The 24,927-nt window shown below is 36.3% G+C and overlaps 1 protein-coding gene across 1 annotated transcript; it reads left to right on the forward strand.

The window, feature by feature from the left end:
* Window positions 1–424: 424 nt before the first annotated feature.
* SPACA1 (sperm acrosome associated 1) lies at window positions 425–17,826 on the forward strand. The gene is made up of 7 exons (XM_058734681.1): window positions 425–743; window positions 6,420–6,476; window positions 10,070–10,171; window positions 10,939–11,045; window positions 11,689–11,824; window positions 16,931–17,051; window positions 17,579–17,826. Exons 1-7 carry the CDS (start codon window positions 524–526, stop codon window positions 17,733–17,735), a joined length of 900 nt encoding a protein of 299 aa, XP_058590664.1. The 5' UTR covers window positions 425–523; the 3' UTR covers window positions 17,736–17,826.
* The last annotated feature ends 7,101 nt before the right edge of the window (window positions 17,827–24,927 follow it).

Below are 24,927 nucleotides of genomic sequence, written 5' to 3' on the forward strand. Positions count from 1 at the left end.
GGTTTGCGGCACCATACTTAATGAGGTTATGACAAATCCTTCTTGATACATGCTGAGTAGGATATCCTGTACAAGGAATCTGGATCCAAGTCACATGAAGAGTGCTTCGTGGGTCTAGGGATATGGTTTGGAGAAGAGTAAGCGTAGGAAGGACGAACGTGTTTCAGAAGAGACAAGGGTGAGCAAGCAAGACCAGAGGGAAAAGCTGGCGGGTTGCTTAGTAACTGAGGAAATGAGCGCAGCTCCTGCCACCGCCTGAGCACCTGCAACGCCAGAAAGCGAGCCGCGCGGCCTAAGCCCAGTCGGAAGTGCCGGGCGAGGCGCTACGGGCGGCCTCGCGCGCGTTCCAAGGGCGCTAGGAGCCCGGGAGGCGTTCCGCTTGCCGGTGACGAGCTGTGACGCCTCAATGGTTACCTGGAGCGGCGCGGAGCTTCGGAGTCTGGCGGCTCCTCTCTTCGACGCACCTCTTGTCGGGAGCGGGCGGCTGCGACTGTGTCTTGGTGGGCCGTCGGGGCCGAGAACCATGAGCCCCGGGGGCGCGGGCTGCTCCAACGGGCTGCTGCTGACCGTGGGTTGGCTTCTCCTGGCGGGCCTCCGGTCCGCGTGTGGGACGAACGTCACTGCCGTCCAGGATCCCAGCTTGGCCCCCGAGGGCGAGGGCGAGAATGAGGGCGAGGAGGAGGCCGAGAACGAGGCCGAGGCCGAGGCTGAGAGCGAGGCCCAAACTCTGCCAGAAGAGGATGGTGAGGGCGGGAGGCTCCTTAACGTGGACCAGCCGGAGGCAAAGCCCTGCTTTCTGTCTGAGGACAATGAGAATTATTATCCCTGTTAGCATCTGTAGAGCTCAATTGCAAACAGCCTGACTTTATACTTTTTTTCATATGCCTATTGGCCTTGTTTTTCATATGCCTATTGGCCTTGAAGAGACTGTGCCAAGAAAAACAAGCACATGATAGAAATTGTTATATGTGCTTTTTTGTTGTTGTTGTTGTTGTTAAGGAGTAGGAGTAGGAAGTAGCCTCTCACCAACAGGAATTATTTTGACTCCTTGTAGTTCTATGTCTTTCCCATTTTATTTTTTTTAATTTTTTTGAGGTTCCAAATTACTTTGAGGTTGTACTACTTTCCACATTTGATCTTTAGGTTGGAACTCATTGGAATTAAGAATCCCCCTCTCTGTGACACATCTTAGACCAAAATGCTGACAAAACTGCCCAGAAGCCCCTTGCCAGCTTCATGCAGCTCCACCTTTTAGCACCTCTGTAGCCTGGTGATACGATATTTGTACGTTCCACTTCTATCCACAATGGAATGGTAGTAGTAGGAAACATCTATTAAGGATCCAACTAGTGGTTTTGTTGGATAATACCTGTTAGCCAAGGGGGAATGAGTCTGTGCTTGTTTCGTAAATTTGCCTTATTCTGCTGGGTCATTAAGCAATAAAACTTGACAAGCCATTAAATATGTTTTATTGGTTAGTAACACATTCTGGTTGGTAGAAAACCAGTTGCAGATTTGCAGCTCAAGGAGACTGATTCCCTTACCCCATAAATGACCTGGCTGAGATTCTTTTAATTTCCTTGGCAGTCTCACATCTCCTAGACATACAGAATAGGTGCTGTATTTATTAGCCTTTCTTTTATTTCCTGATGACATAGTGACCCTCAGCGACAGAAAGAAATTGACTATCTGAGGTTAATGGTGAGATGTAGGTTTGTATTGCCTTGATAACATTACAGGGAGTTTGGCGAGGTCCTTGACTTTGGAAGTGTGAAAGAGACTAGGCGAGAAAACATGTTTTAAGGCAGAATCGCTGTTGCTTCACTCTAGTTTTAAAAATAATTAACAATTTTAGTATTAAACTGTTCAAGGGATAGTTCTACCTGTAATGTGCTAAATAGAGTTTAGGCTAAATCCAGACAATGAAGTTATAATGTCTTAGATACAATTCAAATGTAGGCAAGGTATTTTATTCTCTCACTGTCTCAGTTTTGTCATCTGTGAACTTTAGGGGGTCTACCTTTTGGAATTTTATATGTACAATTTCATGCGTAGTTGTTTTTTCCTGGGAAGAGTGAGAATCCAGAACCATAACTAATTGGAAGTGTCTAAGATTGGAAATTTTCTAGAGCCATTATTAAAATTTGACAAAGCCCCTCAACCCTCCACGGACCAGTAAAAGCAGTCATCACTATTTGCTATCCAGTTCACTTTTTTTTTAGATTTTAAAGCATTTTACAAGTAATTTACAAGAATAAAGGGTTAATGAAGCAACTTAAATGAAATTTTAATAAGAATGTAAATATGGAAAACTACAAATTTTTATTCCATATTTCCTGGTTTTGAAGATGTATATACCCTAGATGGGCAAGGCACTTTGAATGCAACTAAATGCTCATTAACTGTTATGTATGAATCTGGAATGTATCCATCTTATAAATACTGATTCCAGATTTCAAGTACATCTCTAATAGATTCTAGTTTATTCCTTTGGTTCTTTTTGCACTTGCATTGTCAAAACACAATACTTTTGAAAACTATGAAGCCACATATTTTGTTGATGAGAAGATGGCCATGTTCTTTGCTCCCTAATTGCAAAATACTTTCATTTTAGATTTATAAATACCAATTAGATGATTGACCCAATGAATTTTATTCATTTCTACATCATCTATTTTCTCTTAGTTACCTTTGTATACATACCTGCCATCATGATCTGTCCATTTACAAACCTTATCAAGTAAATTTTGGGGTATAAGGAGCTTTGAAAAGAAAAGAATATTGTCCATATCCTTTTAGCAAAATAGTATGGTCCAGTTTATTTTCACAAAACATTTCAAGATCAAGTCTTTCCTGTTGAAAGACTAACTGAATGAAAATACTATATATCCTTTTCATCTTTAGAAATGTAATACTCATTAATCCATTGACTCTTGAGTTATAGAAAATTCATCTAGGATATTTAAGTTATCATCTCTCCTTTTGTTTATGGAATCAATTTCACCATCATCCTTAGCATTTAAGGTGCTGCTCTCTATCTCTATGTTCATCTTCCGATTCATCCAACAATTGTGAAATGTTTCTCTCTGTCAATTTTCTTCTCCTTTTATGGACCAAAAACCAAAAAACGAAATTCAAAAACCTCAACTATGTTCAATGAAAGATGAAAATGGACGAGAAGAAAGGTGCATCTAGAGTTCTTTTATATCTTTCTGAAAGATGATGCAATTTTTTTGGACAAAGAAATAAAACAAAGGATGATATAATGGTTATGATTTATTTTACAGCCACATCATCTTTCTAGGCAATTCCAACCACTCTTCCATTTTGTTGTCTTAGTCTTTAAAAAAAAAAACACACAGCTAGGAATGATCAATAAGTAATAATGAAATCAATCATTACAGATGATGAAATAACAAAATGTTTAAAAATATAGGAAAAATTACTAAGATATTATGTTAGATTTATACTCATACCCCTTATACCCCCATACCTTTTATACCTTTTATAAACATAATGATATACCTATACCTAAACCCTTAGATTTATAGTTATCCTATACCTATAAGCTTACATTTATAAAAGAACCAAGAACAGACCTACATAATAATTGCAAAATAAAAAAAAAAATAATTGCAAAATAGAATGAGTTTCATTCTATAAAATAAGTTTTATCCTATATAAATATAACTGTATTTTCTCTTTTTCTTTGGAACACCTCTAAGAAAGAGTAAAAGTTATGAAATATCAACCTTACATATAAACTCTTAAAAAAGAAACTCAAAAGTTAAAATTGGATTCTGATGGTATATACCAACAGTTAAAGTGTGATGAGAATTGAAGAAAACATTCCAGGATTTGCCAGAACAAAAAAGATGAGGATCATTATCTACATCATGGTGGATGCCAGGCTTTTATTAGTAAAGTCTAAAACCCAGTAGATTTTTAAGGAAGACTCATCACATTCTTGACTCCTATTGAAGTTACTATTGAAATTTCTACTCATTTTCACCTGTTCTTCTATCAAGTTAAGACAGCCTGTTAGTATTTTGGGGACAGTTAGCTTTCGGCTCTATATGTAAGATTTTTATTTCTCTTAAGGTTTCATTTTGTTAGACTTGCCTGGTATTCCAACCTGTCATTTTTAGAGCCAGATTTATTTTCAAACATATTTGCTATCCTTTCTAGTTTTTCAGAATCTCTGGATTCAGTCAGCAGGATACCAATATTTTCCAAGTCAGTAATAAAAATATTAAACAGGACAGAGTCCTGTGACACATCATTCCTTACAAATTGGCACCAAGCAATTACTTAGCATCAGTGGATATTACTGTTTAGCAAGTTACACATAAAAAGTTTACTGACATTCAGACTGTATTTTTCCTTTTTACTCATAGATATATAACAGGAAATTTTGACAAATATCACACTGAAGTCCAGGTACATGTAATTTCTGTGACTCACCAGTATAGGATTCCCATCAAAAATGAAAGTTGGGGGCACCTGGGTGGCTCAGTTTGTTAAGTATCCAACTTTGGCTCAGGTCATGATCTCGCAGTTTGTGAGTTCGAGCCCCGCATTGGGCTCTGTGCTGACAGCTCAGAGCCTGGAGCTTACTTTGGATTCTGTATCTCCCTCTCTCTCTCTCTGCCCCTCCCCTGCTCATGGTTGCTCATTCTCTCTTTCTCTCTCTCTCTCAAAAATGAATAAACTTTAAAAAAAAAAAAAACAAAAACTCTGATATTGAGGTGTGCCTGGGTGGCTCAGTCAGTTGAGCATCTGACTCTTGATTTCAGCTCAGGTCATGATCCCAGGGTCATGGGGATGGGCTCCATGCTGAGTGTGGAGTCTGATTAAGGTTCTCTCTCTCTCTCTCTCTCTCTCTCTCTCTCTCTCCCTCTGTCCCCTCTGCCCCACCCACACTCATTCTCTCTTTCTCAAAAAATAAAATAAAAAGAAAATCATTGAATGACCTAATGGGCAATCAAAGCCAAAAGGGACTTTAGAGATCATCTGATTAAATCCAGTCTTTTTCTGGAGTTAGGAGAGCTTAAGTAACTTTCCCAAAGTTGCATAGGTAGTGAATAGTGGCGCTGATTAATAGTTTTTTCTAATGGTTTTTTAAAAGAAGTTGTATTTAAAAGCTAATACTCATCTTCCTAACTATGTTTTCTATGTTCAAGATTTGTCTTTTAATTTATATCTCATAATGTGCCAGCAGAAAGTATCCAAGCATTTCAAGCAAAAATGTCATTTCAAAATTGATCATGATAGGCCAAATAATTTAACAAAGTCAATATTAATTTACTTAACATGTATACACCAACAGCATACTATTATTCAGTATGTTTGGTGCTTGTAAGTATAGAATAACAGTGTTTATGAATGTATTGTCTTACAGTAATCAAAATAGGAAAAACTGTGATGTGCACTGACTGTGAATGAAGTTATGCTATCTTAAGCATGTTTGCAGCAGTAAATAAGTTACAGAATGTTTTCACATATGTTATCTCATTTAATTCTTACAATCATCAAATAAGATAGATTTTCCTTTTCAGACTTTTGCAGAAGAGTTAAGTAGGCCTGACAGAGTTTTAAGTAATTTGATCAAACTCAGATGATTAGTGGTAGAAGAAGCAATGTGGACCCCAATTCCAATGCACTTTCCCATGTAATATTGTTAATTTAGGATGCAATGCTTTAAAAAAAATTCTAACCCCTCATGTAATATTTTTTATATTGAGATATTAGTTCTAATCTGCTGTGAAGAATTGGCTGGTGGAAATCATGCCAGATTAGAAGCAGAGAAATGTGATTTGAAAGCAATAATATTTAACTACTCAAACACATGTATATTCATAAATTATCCTGATAAATAAAGTGTTGGGATAAATTCTTGGGAATAATCTATCATCTTAACTTAAGAATGTATAGAACCAACCTATAACAGAGATTTTAGTGAACATTTGGGATAAAGACTTATTTTTGGATGGAAATGATGCACTCACAATTTTTTTTTAGAAAATAGAGAATAGAAAAAATCGGGCCTTACAGTTGGTAGGCTTTTGTTTTGTTTTGTTTTTCTGACCTATAGAACTTTAACTCACTATGTATTAAGTTGATGAAAAAACATTATTTTTAATTTATATAAGAGTTTAAATATAGACCTTCTTTGCAAGGTATTTCCTAATTTAATTCATTACTTTCACGATTTAGGCTTCTTTTGATTTAAGCAATAATAGAAGATGTACTAGGAATGACATTACTTTTCTGATTTAAAAAGTTAAAAAACTTTTTTTTGATTAATGTTAAAAACTATCTGCTTCCCATGAATGCTTGTATCCTTCACCCTCAAGTAGTTTTTCACTTAAAAAAGTTTTTACATGATCAAATAATGTATCTTTGCACTTTATATTTAGTTTCAAATAATACAGCAGTCAAAGAAGTAGAATTTGGGATGTGCACCGTTACATGTGGTAAGTAGCATAGAGCAGATAAATCAACAATATTATAATTTGGCGGGAAGGAAAGGTAAAAGCTGTTGACAATTTTTATTTGTAATTTGTGTGCCCTTATTTATCTCTTAAACTATAATTTGCACACAAAGCTCAAAAGGTAAGATATTGTCAGTTCATAACCCCTAAGTCTTATTTTAAGCCGGCTTCCTATATTTTTTTGGCACTTAAACTGCCTTCACTAAGTAAAAGTTTATCTCACAGATGTTCAGAAGATGAAGATCTTCCGATGCATCTCACAGATGTCTTCCCACACACTGCGTGGCAAATCTATCAAGAAATTTGTGTATTTGTAATACTCTATTATAAATTCTACATTTCTCCAATACATATGTTATGTCTTGGGGAAAAGAGGTATTAGCTTGGGGGGAAGATAATATTCACAAACTATGACTTTTTTCCATCATTCCATGAATAGAAATTGGACATAATATCTCTCATATGAGGGTGGGATTAAGGGTACATGTGCTATAATAGACCAGTGTTTCTCAAACTTAAGTGTCCACCCTAAGTGCCTGCAGAGCTTGTTAAAACCCAAGCTGCTGGACCTACCCTGAGTTCCTAACTCACTTGGTCTTTGGAGGAGCCTAAGAATTTGTATTTCTAAACAAGTTTACAAATAAAGCTGATGCTGCTGGTTAAAAGACCATCTTTTAACAACCACTTTGAGAACCACTATAGACAGACTAGCATGCTGAGAAGACAATAGATAACTCACAATGAAATTCCGTTTATTCTAAATTAGAACCTGTCTTGCAAAAAGGATAGTGATGGGAGGGAAAGACAAAAACCAAAGGGTAAGAAGACAGCAATCCATGCAGATGTAGAGCAGAATTGCTTTTTAAACTACACCTGAATTATTTATATTTAAGATAATATATTTTCATTGTGGCAAAATAAACCTAACATAAAATTTACTATTTTTATCATTTTTAAATGTACGACTTGGTAATCTTAAACATGTTCATATTGTTGTACAATGATTACCACCATCCATCTCCAGAATTTTTTCATCATCCCAAAATGAAAACTCCATACCCATTAAACATGAACTCCCTGCTCTCTCCCCTTCCCCCAGCTCCTGACAACCACTGTTCTACCTTCTGCCTCTTAAGATAATTTTAAAACTATTTTTTTTTACCTTAACTTCTTACTGGGTCAGAGTCAGAAATGAGAGGAATACATGTAATAAACCTGTGAATATTCATTTGTAATTTATATCTTTATTTTGCTGCTTGCTTGAGAAATTTTCACAGGTATAGAATTATTTTTAAGACAATTCTAGTAATTTATAGTGTATTACTCTATTATTTAAAGATGTGTTTCAAAAATTATATATTTGCTCATTCATCAAATCATTTTTTGAATTTTGCCTACTATGTGCCAGGCATTGTTACAGGTGCTGGAATAAAGCAGAGGAAACTCCTTGCCTTCAAGGAGTGTATATTTTAGTAGGGGCAAAGAGAAAAATAATATTCAAACATGTAACATGTCAGATGGTGATAAATTCTAAGGAGAAAGATAAACCATAAAAGGTAATATTTCACATCTAAAATATTTTAAAATATTTTCAAACTTTTTTGGTTTATAACAGAACTATTTAGAGGGGAAAAATGTGCTTTGGTGATGATTCTATTGAACTCCCAAAACAATATTTTAGCAGTCAAAAAATTTTCTTTTTCTGGAATACCCAGGCAGATTTTTAGGTTTACTTGGACTTACAGAAAATCTCACACCTACACATATCATCGCAATGAACTATATTTGGCTAAATAAATTCCTAATTGAATTTGCTTGGAAAATATTTATGCAGTTCAGAATAAGGCTGTGCATCTAGTGAGGTACCTTTCATAAATTCAAGCAGAGCTATACTGCAACCATTCTCAGGCATCTCTTTTAATCAAAAGAAATCTTTCCTCAAAGAGTATACTTATCATGATGAGCACTGAGTAATGCATAGAATTGTTGAATCACTATATTGTATACCCAAAACTAACATAACACTGTATGTTAACTACACTGGAATTAAAATAAAAACATAATTTAAAAAAAGACCTTTTCTCTCCCAATCTTCATCTCCTTATCTCATGTAGAGTCCTCTCCCTTGCTACTCAAAGTTTGGTCCATAGACTAGCTGCATCAGCATCTCCTGGGAGCTTGTTAGAAACGCAGAATCTCAGAACCTACTCCAGACCTACTGAATCAGAATTTGCGTGTTAATAAGATTTCCAGGTGATTGCATGCACTCTAAAGTTTGAGAAGCACTGTTGTAAGTCATCTGTCACTGTTGTAAGTTGACTTCAACTTGCCCTTGAGAATGGGTTTTATGATTAACATCTTTAGAGGCTGAAAGAGGGAATCTGGTAGACAAGGAAATCAAGATGTACTGTTCCTTAGCCTGTGACTACACTGTCTTATCACAGGTTACTTATCCATACAACATGTTTATCATGTCACTGATTGAGCATTTATCATGTTCCTCAATTCTGGCAATGAAAGGCAAACCCAGTGGAGATCTGAGATCTGTTAGTAAAGACTTGATTTCTTGTTGTAAAAAAGTGTGGTAATTCTAAAGAGAGTATCTTACTAGCAATTGAGATTTAATAGTTTCTCCTCCTATATTTAATATAGATTTTACTAATCTAAATATTTAGATTTTACTAAATCTAATTTAGATTTTACTAATCTAAATATTAAAAAGCATCATTTGTGTTTTAAAATGTGATTCTGGCAGGGCACCTGGGTGGTCCATTTCATTAAGCTTCTGACTCTTGATTTCAGCTCAGGTCATGATCTCACAGTTCTTGAGTTCGAGCTCTCTGGTTCTACACTAACAATGTGGAGCCTGCTTGGAATTCTCTCCGCTCCCCCCCCCATGGCCTCTCTGCCCCTTCCCCCCTCTCAAAACAAATAAATAAACATTTAAAAAAGAAAAAATATAATGTGATTTTGGGAATGTTCTCTAGAGTTCCAAAATCTCTTCTAAAAGTTCCATGCCAGATGAACTTGGGAGATCCTGTGTACTACTGTATTTCATCAAATCTAAGACTTTATCAGCAATAAGAAGCATATTTTATGCACCTCTAAAATGGAAAAATGCGGCCAATTTGTCACATGTTGTCAATTCAAAGGTAAATTCTGATTTCAAAAATGTTAAAATGTAAAAATTTTAATTCTTCAATCAGTGAAAGCTTATACACTATAGCACATTAATTTCCTTAGCATATTCAAAGTTCTCCCCAAATTCTGTAAATAAAGAGGACCCTTTAATTTTATTTAATGTATCATTTTCAAATGTCTAATTGTGGAATCCCTTTTCTTATGCTAACAACCAGAGGAACTAGTGTTTCATGTAACTCACTTTGGGAAATGCTGTTTTATGAAATAATTCAAAATGAGGGGCATAAAATAATTCTAAGCATTACCTCCCTGAAGTTAGGAATTTAACTTCTGAAATTAGAAGTCTCAAAAAAAAAAAAAAAAAAGCCTAGGTGGAAAAAGAAAAGAAAGTGGAATGAATTTTTCTTAACACTTGCTGGTTTCTTTTACCAAAGGTGTTGGTATTAGAGAAGTTATCCTAACAAATGGATGCCCTGGAGGTGAATCCAAGTGTATTGTACGGGTGGAAGAATGCCGTGGACCAGTAGATTGTGGCTGTGAGTTGGACTCTGTGTTGGGGGGGGGAGACAGAAGGGAAAAGTTTACTGTGGGGAAATAGCCTTAACCTCAGGCTGCCATGAGTGGAAGGAGCTGATCAATACTGAAAGGAAACTTAATAAAGCTTAAAATTCCAGTTTTCTAGACAGTAATAGCTCTGAGTACCTTTCCATTTTTGCTTTACATTTTTTCAGTTATGTCTAAAATTTAACGTATATTCTCTGTAATACACTAGAACCTTATTATACTCAGGGCCTGTGATCAAGGCTGTGCTATAGTGAAATACTTTTGACACTTTGGTCCTGACAAGTGATTGGCATGATTATCAATAGATTGGCAGACTTTAAGCTGAGAACTTTGAGGTCTGTTCTATGTCAAATTACACTACTTTGAGAGTTCATTACCTCTAGTGGTAATCCTAATCAATAAATGGAATCCCTAACCAATAAATGGAAAGCCACTAGCAGATCTCAAAGTTTAATCTAATAGATCACTAAATTGGTTGCCTTTGCTATATATTCTGCAGAAGGAACAGACAGCTATGGTGTCTCCCAACTGCTTCTTTTAATGACTTTACTTTGCATCCATTATTCCTTCTGCTCTTCTACACTCAAACTCTCAATAATAATTTTGATAACGTCCAGCATATAATTGATTTAAAAAGATTGATTTTATAATTTATATAGTGGCTTTTAAAAGTAGCCTTTGTATAAAGCAATTTATAATGCCCAATGGTATATATGTATTTAATTTTCCTTGTTTTTAGGGGGTAGACCAATTTCAGAAAGTCTTGACAGTGTTAGAATGGCATGTACTCATATATCTCCTGTAAATCGTTTCAAATATATTTGGAAACTTCTAAGGCCAGAGCAAGTAAGTCATGAATGTATGTAATGTGGTGCTTTCTAGTGAGTGATAAAATTTGTGTCCCCGTGCTTGATGGCTTTCAGAAAACTCTCTCTTTAGAAACAGTTTGCAAAAATGAAGTTAAAAATCTTACAACTTTGTTATTACTGAAATTTAAAATTTTTCATTATTAAATGGGGCTAAGTCTTTATATATGTCTTGGGGTCAGCTATTATCAGAACTTAAAAACATCCATTTTATATAAAGTTTTCTACTTTGGAAGCAAATTTTTCATTTGTTTGCCTAGGAGTTGTATCAGGATAATAGTAGCTAACATTAATTGAGGGCTTATTAAGTGTCAGACATACACCAAGTGCTACAATTTCTGTTAACCCACATAACAATCTATGAGGTAATCCTTATCATTACACCCATTTTACAGATAAATAACTGAGAAGCAGTGGGAAACTTGTCCTGGGTCACATAGGCAGGAAATGGTAAGGTTGGTACTTGATTGTCTGGATTGCCTGACTCTAAAATCCATGTGTATAATTAATTACTGTCCTAGACTGAAAGACAGTGACTACTCTTTTGTTATGAGGAATAAATTGTTTCCTGATCTTAAGTCCACATAAAGAATATTAGGACTTTTTTTTTCCTTTTTAAATAGCAACCTGTTATCCTTGCAAATGATTCAGCAATCCTGGAAGTACGCAGGGAAGTTCGCCCCTTGGTTTTCGAGTGTGCCACCTTGGATAATAATGAAATAGTAGCATCTATTAAATTCACAGTCTATACAACAAGTGGTAAGTGCCCAGTAATGTTTTTGTTTGCTTATATCAAATTTTAAAAAGCATCAAAATCATCTGGAGGACACCTTGCAACACAGATTGATAACCCTACCCCCAGGGCTTCTGATTCAGTAGATCTTGGGTGGGGCTGGCAGAATAGTTTGCATTTCTAACAAGTTCCCAGGTGCTGCTGGTCCAGAGACAACATTTTGTAAATCACTGGTTTTTATCATTTAGACTTTCTACAAGGTGATGCTAAATTTCTTTAAAAAGAATTTTTTTTTACTATTTATTTATTTTTGAGAGAGAGATAGGCAGAGCACGAGCAGGGGAAGGGCAGAGAGAGACAGACACACAGAATCCAAAGAAGGCTCCAGGCTGAGTTGTCAGTACAGAGCCTGACTCGGGGCTTGAACCCACGAACTGCAAGATCATGACCTGAGCTGAAGCTTAACCGACTGAGCCACCCAGGGACCCCAGTGGTGCTTAATTTCTTTTTCACAAAGTAGAGTCAGATGTGTTTCACTTTGAGAAACTGGTGCATTCCTGAAGTGTTTCCAAAGAACAGTCCTCTAACTTGAATTATATTATTTTACTTCTATCACAAAAGTGAAAGTGCATACATAGAATTCTCACGGATACACAACAATTTTGGCACAGTAAAATAAATAAAATTAAGAAACGTTATGTCAAAACATGGCTTTTTAAAAATTATTCATTTGAAGAAATTATTTTTTTGATGAAACAATAATGTAGTCCTCAGTTTTTGTCACAAAAGGCAAATCTTGTCCTGAACATAACTTTAAATGTTAGAAACTGTACTTCTCTTGCAAAATTAATCCATGGGCGTATCCTTCCAGTTTAGACTACAATGTCTAATATATCTAATTATTTTCTTTTGTTCAGTTGTTCTTAACTAGTTTTACCATTGTTGTCATTGTTATTGACGGTATGAGGGGGCTTGGTCACAAGGTCTTTTGAGAATCCAATCAAGATTCAAGAGGCTTTTCCCAGAAAAATGCCCACATAAACAAACATGCCAAGAGCTACCTGTTATTTTAAGAGAGTTCATGGATTTCTTGAAGCTATTTCTCAATCCCATGTAAAGAATTTTTGCTGTAGTTTCGAGATACCATACACTGTAGAGATAGCATAACACCGTTTATCAAAATGGAAAAAAGCTAAAATATTTTGGAGATGACTTTTAAAAATAAACTATAACTTTTTTTGATGTGTTTAGTGTCTTTAAAAAAACATTTATGGTGAAAGCTAATAATCTTACTCTTCAGTTGAGATATCAAGTGTTATTAAAAGGATAATTTCAATAAAGTACTAAAAAAAGGCAAGAAAGGGCCAAACCTCATCAAACTAAAACATATCTCAGTAAGTACTAACTAGTTCAGGGTATTTATGGTTTGGGGGCCATTCTCTCTTTTTGTCCCTACAGCCTAATCCTTGTTAAGACCATACCTCTTCCTATGATTAGAAGTCAGTATGCATTTGATATTGTGTAAGCTAAGGGCTAGAACACAGACCCCAAAATGTTAGCCCTTAAATGAGACAAAGTTGACTTCTCTCTTGTAGCAAGTAGTCCAGGGCTGATGGGTTAGCTCTGCCATCTCAGGACATGCACTGGTTAAATGACAAAATGTTTTCAGAACACTTTGGTATCAGTTTCTTTTGACAATTGGGAACATCACTGCGATAGACCCTTTTGGCTATTTGGACATTGAACAAATATTTTGTCTATAAATGTATAAATGTCACCACAATATGGCACTGGCTTGAAACAAGTACACAATTGCAATATTGTTAGGGTAAATATGATTTAGTTAATGAAAATTTCCCATCCATTCCCTTTACATCAGATTTTTCACTTCCACAACAGTTGTCTTTATAATCAGACATTGTTATGGATTGAATTGTGTTTCCTTTCTTAAGTCCTAACTCCCAGAACCGCAGAATGTGACTGTATTTGGAAATAGGATCATTGCAGATGTAATTTGTTCAGTTAACATAAGGTCATACATACTAGAATGGAGTGGGCCTTTAATTCACTATGACTGGTATCCTTATAAGAAGAGGGAAATTTGGACACAAATACAGAATGAGAAGGATGAGAATGTCATGTGAAGACACAAAGACACACAGGAAGAAGACAGCCATGTGAAAGCAGAGGCAGAGATTAGGGTTATGTTGCCACAAGTCAGGGAACATCTGGGGCCACCAGAAGCAGGAAGAAGAAAGGAAGGATCTGCCCCCAGAGACTTTGGAGGGAGCAAGGCCTTACCAACACCTTGCATTCAGACGTTTAGCCTCTAGAACTTTGAGACAATAAATTTCTGTTTTCAAGTCACCCAGTTTGTGGTACCCTAGAAAACGAATGCAGGCATAAGCTTAGTTTTTCTAAGAAGTTAGAACATCGAAATTCACCTATTTTTATTAAAAAATTTCAATAGGAAACACAGCCCCCCTTTTTTTAAGGTATAAAAGTAATCAAGATATAAAAATAATCCATGCAAGAAGACTACTGTTGAAATGAAGTATCTAGATACTACCATCAACATTTTACTATCCATCTGTCCATCCTTCTATAAATCCATTGATCCATATTATCTTTTCAATGCATTTCAACATAATTTGCTAATGTCCGCATACTTCCCGTAGAAATTTCACTCTCCATCCTCTCTAGGCTAGTATTGCAGGGTAGTGAATAAATGACAAGGAATTTTGCCGTTTCTTCTTCTCAGGTTTTAATACTAAAAGGTGTCTTTCATTCGAGCTTAAAAATTCTCACTGCCGTCTCTAAATCTAAAATTATCGAAAACAAAAAGATTTTTAAAAGTCTAACAATGTTGGAATATCAATATGATGTGATTTCTCTGTCATACTTGAAACTATTTAGTGAGATCACTAATTGAGTTTATACCTCTGGCATTAGAAGAAAAGTGAAAAATTGTACTCCTTCATGTTTAAAGAGTAGGAAAAAAATCCAGACAAATAAGCAGCTGAAATTGCACATACAGGAAACTATTACTGATAGGGTGGTACTTACCAAAATTAAACTATTACAAGATATAAACAGCTTGCACAAATCATTAAACCTCCCTGAACATTGGTTTACTTATCTGTGTAGTTCAGTAGTTGCATTTGGTAATCTCTCTGGTCCTTCTTCACACGAATTCTTTATGGTTCTGTGATTTATGAACTGGGAAGAACCACAAGAAAACTATATAATTGGTAAGGTAAGTAAAATTTGATATAAATTGGCTTTTCACCAATATACAACGTAACAATGTTATAATACATACGGTAGACTGGCTTTGTCTATTTAATAGACTTATTTGCAAGAAGAGCAGAAAGATATGGGAGAGAATGTCTAATTTAAAAGTAGTCTGTGGATATTTGTATAAAAACATAAACCTCTAGCCCTATCTTACAACATTTCTAAAAATTAGAGATATATCATAGTCCTAAATGTAAACACTGAAGCCATAAAGCTTAAAAAAGGAAACATAAGAAAATATCTGCATGATTCAGGAGTAGGCAAGTGTTTCTTAGATATGACTCAGAAAACAATCACCATAAAAGGGAAGATTGATAAATTAGGCTTCATCAAAATTAAAAACTTTAGCTCATTAAAAGAAATCAATCAGTTTGGGTACAATCAGTTTGGGCAAAGATCTTACAGTTTCTTGGAAAAATAAAGTGTACCTCTACTTTATGACCCAGCACTTCCACTCTTAGGTATTTATCCAAGAGAAATGTACATTTGCAGATGACTTGAATAAAAATGTTTGCAGCAGTTTATTTGTAATAGCCTAAAGCTGTAACAGCCTGAATGTCCATCAGTAGGAAAATGAATAGACAAATTGGACTACTACTCGTCAATAAAAAAGAAAAAAAAACTATTGATACATGCAGCAGTGTAGGTGAATCTCTAAAACAGGCTGAGTAAAAAAAGCCTTACACTAAGGAATATATAGTGTATGTTTCCATTCCTATAAAGTTCTAGAACAGGCAGAACTAATCTGTAGTGGAAAAGAAAATCAGGACAGTAGTTGCCTCTGGAGGATGGGGCAAGGGTTAACTGGGAGGGGCTAAAGGGAGTCTCTGGGGTATAACAATAGCCTGAGTCTTCATAGGGTTTGAATTATATATGTGTGTTTGCATTTGCCAAAATAAATGTACATTTAAAATCTTTGTGCAATTTGTGGTAAATTTTACCTCAAAAGAAAAATTATAAACTAGTTAATGATATGCATGTTGAAGACTTTTGTGGGGAATTGGCAGAAATTAGCAAATTACGTTGAAATACATTGAAAAATTAAGATGGATCAATGGATTTATAGAAGGATGGACAGATGGATAGTAAAATGTTGATGGTATCTAGGTGGTGGGAATACAGGATGTTCACCGTTAAATGCTTTCAACTTTTCTGCATGTTTGAAAAGAACATTTCATGTCCATCAACTGATCAATGGATAAAGAAGATGTGGTTTATATATACAATGGAATACTACTTGGCAATGAAAAAGAATGAAATCCTGCCATTTGCAGCAATATAGCTGGAACTGGAGGGTATTATGCTAAGTGAAATAAGTCAGTCAGAGAAAGATAGATATCCTATATTTTCATTTATATATAAGTGGAACTTGAGAAACTTAACAGAAGACCATGGGGGAAGGGAGGGAGGAAATAGTTACAAACAGAGAGGGAGGGAGGCAAGGCATAAGAGACTCTTAAATACAGAAAACAAACTGAGGGTGGATGAGGGGTGGTGTAGAGGGGAAAATGGGTGATGGGCGTTGAGGAGGGCACTTGTTGGGTTGAGCACTGGGTGTTGTATGTAAGCAATGAATCATGGGAATCTACCCCCAAAACCAAGAGCACACTGTACACACATATGTTAGCCAATTTGACAGTAAGTTATATTAAAAAAGAAAGAAAGAAAGAAAAGGACATTTCAAAGGTGATGAGCAAGCTTACTAATAACTTTCTTTCCACTAATTCTTCCTGTATTTTTCTAAAGTTGTTTTTTAGATATGAAGTTTCCATTTAGATATGTATCTCCTTTTTTATACAGTGGTAATAACCATCAGGTGTGTGTGTTTTCTCTAGAATTGCAAATGAAAAGATCAAGCCGACCAGACACTGATGCAGTCCTAGTTTTTGTGCTGACCATAGGAGTTATTATCTGTATATTTGTGATCTTTGTACTGATATTCATAATTATAAACTGGTAGGTAAAGGGCTCAGCTGAGTCATCACCCTTGCTTGATGTCCTCCTTGTCTGTCCCCACTTCTTGTTTGATGAATCCAAAGCTCTGTCCATAATGCCTCCCATATGTATCTTGAAACAGCCCAACACCCTCTATACCTCCTGCAACTATTCCAGTTCAGGCTAATCTCATGACTTGCTTCCCAGCCACAAAAGAGCTTGAAATGCAATTTTTAGAATTTTATATAGTAATTGCTAAAAAAAGTGTTTTGAATGTATATGTGTGTTGTCCAGTTGTAGTTCCCACAACTCTCAAACTTGGTTAGTATAAGCTACTAATTCATTTTTTAAAATATTTCTAATACTTACCTGACTTTACACTCTGGTACAGTCTAAGGACTCATCTACTATCACCATGTAATTGATACAACACAAACTAAAAATAAATCATGACTAAGGAGGCACTTCTATATAGAACAAATTATATAGATCTATTTAGTTTTGGTTTTCATTTCACAAGGGATTTTTGTTTTTGTTTTTTTCTCTAGGGGGGCAGTCAAGTCTTTCTTGGGGGAGAAATCCTCATCAACTGAGATACCGTCTGAGCTGAGCTCAGTGAGATACAAAGATTCAACTTCTCTTGACCAATCACCAACAGAAATACCTGGAACTGAAGATGATGCTTTAAGTGAATGGAATGAATGATATATGGAAGATACATAAGAAACAAAAGGAGATTAGAGCATATCAGATTCATTACTATAAAAATAAAATATATGGTCAAATACTTTAATAATTTTGCAAGTGATTTCCCACAGTCTGAGGGTAATGCAATATGAGAAGGGGCTATTGTAACCAGTGTCTTCATGGTAAAGTTATCAAAAATTATTTTAATTTGGGGGCGCCTGAGTGGCTCAGTTGGTTAGGCGGCCGACTTCCGCTCAGGTCATGATCTCACGGTTTGTGAGTTCAAGCCCCGCGTCGGGCTCTGTGCTGACAGCTCAGAGCCTGGAGCCTGTTTCGGATTCTGTGTCTCCCTCTCTCTGACCCTCCCCCGTTCATGCTCTGTCTCTCTCTGTCTCAAAAATAAACGTTAAGGGGCGCCTGGGTGGCGCAGTCGGTTAAGCGTCCGACTTCAGCCAGGTCACGATCTCGCGGTCCAGTCCGTGAGTTCGAGCCCCGCGTCAGGCTCTGGGCTGATGGCTCGGAGCCTGGAGCCTGTTTCCGATTCTGTGTCTCCCTCTCTCTCTGCCCCTCCCCCGTTCATGCTCTGTCTCTCTCTGTCCCAAAAATAAAAAAAATAAAAATAAAAAACGTTGAAAAAATAAACGTTAAAAATTTTTTTTTTAAATTATTTTAATTTGTTCTCAACGCTTGCCATTTCAGGTAATCACTTGATGACATTTACCTAAAGAGGTGCACACACACACACACACACACAGAGTATTCTAAACACATTTTTGATCAATTTGGTCACTTCTAAGGTGATATGCCTGTTTTGTCCCAAACAAGAAAAATGTCATATAGAAGATGCCTTGCATATTAGACTTTCTTCCTTCTGGGAGCACTGGATTGAACTTCCTAAAGCAAATCATACTTTAGAATTTCTGCAGGGCATATGAATATACAGCATCACTTGTAAAACATGAGATAATAATAATAATAACATCAACAACCACCACCTCCACTTAGTAACTATTATGTGCCAAGCATCGCTTAAAGCATTTTACATATATTAAGTAATATAACTATGATTGTATATAGGAAATATGTAAGGAGGAAGTGGGGTGGAACTTGGAGATGGCTGAGTAAATGATACATATTTAACATGCCCTGTATTTCTCACAGAAAAAAAAAAGTGCATTAAGAACTTTTGAATGTCCACTGGTAAGAACCTTCTTTGTGCTTGGTATACAGATGATAACATCTCAAAACCAAGGTACTTATTTCTGAACATCATTACTGTCTTTTTGTATTGTGTCATTATGTGATATTGTTGTGGCCAACTATCATGAAAGACAGCAAGGCACTAGACAGTTTGATTTGGTAGACTTAACAGATTTTCAGAGGTTTTGATAGTAGCACAAAATATACTGAATTTTTTATAGATGAATTCTGTGCCAACTTCATTGCTCTTATTACAAGATTTTCCTGATGATAGCATTAACTCTGCACATCTGTGAAGAAAACACTGTAAATGGGCATTTATGGTCTACCTCCCTCCAGTAGCCTAGATATTGGCTATGTTGTAGAATTATCCATGCATTCCATTTTATATTTGTATTTGAAAGAAGCAATGAAGAATTGGCTGGAAAGTGATTGTTATTTGTTGTAGGAATTCTACTAGAGACTTTGAGTGAAAAGAAACTGTTCTATTAAAATCTCCCAAAATAATTGTGGGGTTTTGTTTTTTTGTTTTTGTTTTAATTTTTGTTTACTTTTTTTTGGTGACACCCCTTTTCCCTAGATAAGTGTGAAAAAAAAAAGTCAACCTTCCATTTCTTATTCCTGATTAAGTATGGCATAGAGGTGTTAAACATTCTTCAATGGTAATTGTCATCCTTATTTTTAGAACTGTGAACAGCAGTGGTTTCTAACCGTAGTTCAGTGACCATTAATGTTCAGTCAGGTGAACAGGTTTAGTTGTATTTCTGGCTGTCTACTCTCCAGGCATGTGGTCAGATGGGGACCATGTGACTAGTTCTGGCCAATGAGTTATGAGACAAAATTCCAAGTTTCACTTTCAGACTAGAACATTTCACTGTGAAGACATCCAGAGCTTATCTCCTCTCTGCCAGAGCGACCAAAAATGCTTAGATGCTGACTGTACTGACACCTTGGATCCCAGAGTGAGGCTCACATGACACAGGATCTCCAGTCAACCAACTATGGATATGCAGCATGAGATAGAAATAGACCTTGTGATTTTAAGCCACTGAAAGTTAGAGGTTGTTTGATACAGCAGGTTTACTAAGACTATCCTTATTGAGACATAAATGTTTTCTAAAAAACGGGTTTCCATGGTCCTATGAGTTGAAGACTTCTTTAGTGCAGAACTTCCCTTCAATATGCTATGCACATTGTGACTCTTCAAGAAGGGGATATAGGTATAATTTTTTTAATATTTATTTTTGAGAGAGAGTATGCAGGGGGAGGGGCAGAGAGTGTGGGGGACAGAGGATTGGAAGTAGGCTCTGCACTTAGCAGCGAGCCCAATGTGGGGCTCGAACACACAAACCATGAGATGACGACCTGAGCCAAAGTCAGACGCTAAAACCGACTGAGCTACCCAGACACCCTAGGTAAATTTTTCAAATTTATTGCTGGTCTGTTGAACAAAAGTGAAAGCGTGCATGAATATTAATACTATACCAACTCAGAAATACAGTTTTGAGCAGGACTGTCTGATGAGCAGGACTGTCACAAGGAGTTAGGCAGGGCTCAGTGAACTAGTCTTTCATAGTGTATAACATACCACATATCAACAATGCACCTTGACCATAGTAGATATCTGGGTGTTCAAGACTTTCCTTGATGGCCTTTCTTAAAATCATCCTATTCCTGAGTCCTCTCTTGAGGACTGTGACCACACTGCACTAGGTTATAATAATCAGCAAACCTTATACTGAAGTAGATTATAATATGTTCGAAGCCTCCATGAAATCACTCCAGGTCTCACAAAGACCCTCTGTCATTTGCCACTTGGTCACAGTCTGCCTGTTGGGGAATCTGTGTCTGCTCTGGTACATGAGGACTCCACTGTACATCGCTAAAGATTTATGGGGCCAGTCACTTCCCTCACCAGGAAGACTCACCCAAGGCATCTTCCAGTCCTATCCACTCCCAAATTCCAGGCATTTGTTACTTTTCTTGGTCACCAAAATGTCCACAGGGAAAGCCTTGAAGTTTGCATCTGGTTTCAGAAGGTAAATGAAGCGAAGCAGTTATGTATCCAAAAGAAGCCTTCCTTTTTTGTACCTCAAGGCATTGGTCTGTGCAGATGCAGCAGCAGGACTTTTTGAAGGGTTCAGGCAACAACCTACTCAACAAAAAAAATCCTACATTTGTCCTTTCATTCAACTAGTATTCATTGAACCATTCCTATGAGCCAGATACTGTACTAGGCATTAGAAATACAGTTTGGAGGGGGGCAGATAAGATCCCTCTTCTTTTGGAGTTTGTCATTTACCTAGGAAACAGACATTAAATTAACCATAACCGAGATTAATATATTGAAGAAAATCTGCAAGCTTCTGTGAAGCTGTAGGAGGGGAAATAACATTAAAAGAGACTTAACCCCTGAATAGGTGTTACTTTGGTTAACAGGGGGGAGAGCCTAGGCAGAGGGAAGAGCAGGTGTGAGGTCTCTGAGTCAGGAAAGAGCATGACACATTCTGAGAGAAGGCTAGCTGAGCTGGAGTGTGGAAAAAGGAGGAAAAAGTGGTGGGAGATGAGGCTGGGAATGTATGCAGGAGCAGGTGATATATATACATGTAAAATAATATAGCCAAATGGCCTGAGAATATGTATAGGAAGGATTCAGTGTTGAAATTGGTACTCCTGAATGTTTTGCCAAACCACATTACCACATGACTTCCTGGACATTCATTATAGGCCTTTTGATAATGATGATTGTTGATCCTTACCTAGATAAGGTTGTCTATATTTTAATCTGGGTTCCTTTGAGTGAAATGCAACATTTCCTTAATCAACCCTAATTTTCTTCCATAAGAATTCCTAACTCACTCTCATGTTATTCAGCTAAGACCTAGAAACAGGAGTTTGAGAGCTTCCAACAATGACTAGGGTTGGTGGGCACACCTCTAAGCCAGCAACAAGTGAGAAGGTGGTTAATAGACATAGTAGGCTACAGTTTCCTACAATTTTGGACATGACATATAATGAATCAGATAACGTTATTCATCATGTTGAAATACATTCCAATTTCCTTCTGTTAATATATGCATAATATTTCAATTCAAAATGATTTTCTTCCCGGAGTAGTTCTAATACAATCTGTATGTTCTCTGTTTCTGTCTTCTTGATCTCTTAAAAATGGATGTGATTTTTCTATTTTGGTTCCACTTTAACTATATTTTAAATCTACTTCTCCAGTTATTTTTTGTTATATCCTGGAGGACAATCCTTTTGGAATTCATAACCTATCTCTGTTGTGATCCACCATCTGTCTCAAGGAACAGAGAAGCCATTTACACGGTTATTTAGGCTTTGAGGTTACTGCAATTTTATTATCTGTGATCAAGTCATTTGTATGATGGAAAACAGTTTGTCTTTTACAGTTTTCTGATTCCTGTTGAAAATAAAACTTGGATGTTGCTTATCAAGTGTTTGTTCACCATATAAAGGAAACAAAATGCAGAAAAAGGACACATCTTTGATATTCAATTTCTACATTTTGTGGAAGTGTCAAGTGTATTTAAATTAATGATAGGTATTTAAGTCTTTTTCTTGAAAAAGTAAATTTAGGATTAAGCAATAATCATTTAAATCATGCTCTTAGAGACATGTACACTAGTTTATTATTTTTCCTTATGTATTTATAAATAGAGATCTTATTTGAAATTAATTCTGTATGCTCTATAGTGAATATTTTCATCAAAAATGAAGTGTATTAGTATCTCTGCTAAGTGAAACTTGAATGAGCAAAGGTTCAAAGGTGACAATTAAAGAGGGTATAGTTCAGTGGTAGAGCATTTGACTGCAAAAGTGGCAATTAAATATTGCTTTATATGATGACAGGATATGTCCTTGAGAAATGCTTCCACAGCGGTAGAGGATTTTATGCTGAGCTACCTGTAATGCCCACTGAATTTCTCTTTCACTCAGATAAATGTTTTGTGTATGTGTGTGTGCATTATTTGTTGAGGACAATAGAAAAATCACAGCTTCCTTTCTGTACGTTAATCTTTTTTTCTTGACAGATATGGTCTTCTTCCAGGCATCACTGAGACAAAACTCAAGTTGCTTTTGGACACACTGGTTGGGTTTAAGCCCTCTCATCGAAGAGGCATTGTGGGATTTGTATTATTTACGCGGTACCCCAAGGTAACACCAATAAGTGCTTTACAAGGAACAGAAATCATCTGACAGTAATGAAATCATGTTCTTCCAGAACAAACAATATAAGGCCCTAGAGGTAATAGGGACAGGAAAGAGTACAGTACAAGCAATACTCTTTTGTATACTCTGGGGGAAAGCAGCATACGGAATACAGTTATTAGAGCTAGCAAGCTTCATAAAGGAAGTGGATCTGCTGGGTTTCTTTGCAGCAGGACTAGGAGCTGTATTGTGCACACAAGTTGGGAGGTCTGTGGGGGAGGATGATGTCGGGTATTGGCCTGAAGTCAGGAGCACCTGAGTCTGACGGTTGAAGATGCCAGAGTTGATGACAGGGCCAGATGAAGGAGTGGGGGTGTGTGTGGACTGGGGGCATGTAGGAAGGATGAGGAAGAATTACAAGCAGGTGGAGTTGGGGGAAAGGCTGGAAGGTGAAGAGAAGCCAAAGCAGAGTGGGAGAAACATAGTCTGAACAGCAGGAAAGGAAAATGGACTTGGCAGTAACATTTGGCAAAGATTGGAGTAGGAACTGATGAGAAAGAGGCCAATGAGAAGGAGTTTGTGTAAATCAAGGCAGGATGTGATGAGTGTCTTGGCAGCAGAGAGAAGTAAAAAAGAACAGATTTTAGAGAAAAAAAAATTTTATATCTGTCAGGATATACAGATGAAAAGAACATGAACCCAGAAGCCAAGTTCATTCTATTTCTGTAGTTGCCTTCTCTCTCACTTACTCTCATGTCAATTTGCCCCTATTTTTATCAAAAATCCTCCTTGGCCTTCAATAACAGTGTTCTTTTTGTTGTTTTTCATCTATTGCTCTGTAATTTTTTTTCCTATGGCTTTAATCTCTCTTTTGGTTACCTCTAATTATGTATCTCCAACTTGAACAGATCCCCAGAGCTTTAATTTTACATTTCTGCTGTTGGATATTTCCTCATGGATACACTGCTATCATATGAAACTAGTTTCCTTTACATATATATATATATTTATATATATATATATGTAAATATATATATATAAATATATATATAAATATAAATATATATAAAAATATATATGTAAATATATATATAAATATATATATGTAAATATATATATATATATATTTTTTTTTTAAGTACCTCTTCTGTGGTATTAACATCCTCTAGTCAGCAGGCTCAAAATCTCACCTCTACATACCCAAATAGTCATCAAGTCGTACAGATGTCTCCCCAGAATCTGTTCTTTCTTTCCATCAGTTCAGACTCCCCTTTCCTTAGCCCTCTGGTAGCTGCTTCTGTTCATTCAGCACCCTTCTATCAAAACATTGGTCTCATTTCTTATGTGAAGAATTTTACTTTATTATGTAGCTTGTATTTAGTTAAGTGCTTCTATAGTTTTGTGCAAACCCAACTTGAACTTTGTCTTTAACCCTTCCTGTATGTACATCTTTACCTTCAACAAAATTGATCTGTCAACTCTCCCTCAAGCATGCCATGTGCTACATCCACATCTTTGCTCTCCTTTTTAAATTCAGAACTCTTATTTTCTTTCTTCCTCCATCCCCTCATTTTCACCTCCTTTTTCACCTAAATCTTAGCCACCTTTAAAGGCATTCCATCACTACACTTCCTTTTTACCACAGTACAGGTTAAGCTACTATAATAGAGAGTCCACAGTATTTAATAACTCAAATAAGATAGAGACTTACTTTATAATACAATAGTCCAGAGGCAGGCAGGCAGGCAGTCTGGAATGGCTAGGCCACTCTTGCCTATGAGATAAATCAGAGATTTTCTATATATTTTTTTAAGTTCATTTATTTATTTTTGAGGTG

The sequence above is a fragment of the Neofelis nebulosa genome, chromosome 6 (assembly GCF_028018385.1).
Source record: "Neofelis nebulosa isolate mNeoNeb1 chromosome 6, mNeoNeb1.pri, whole genome shotgun sequence".
NCBI classification, from domain to species: Eukaryota; Metazoa; Chordata; class Mammalia; order Carnivora; family Felidae; genus Neofelis; species Neofelis nebulosa.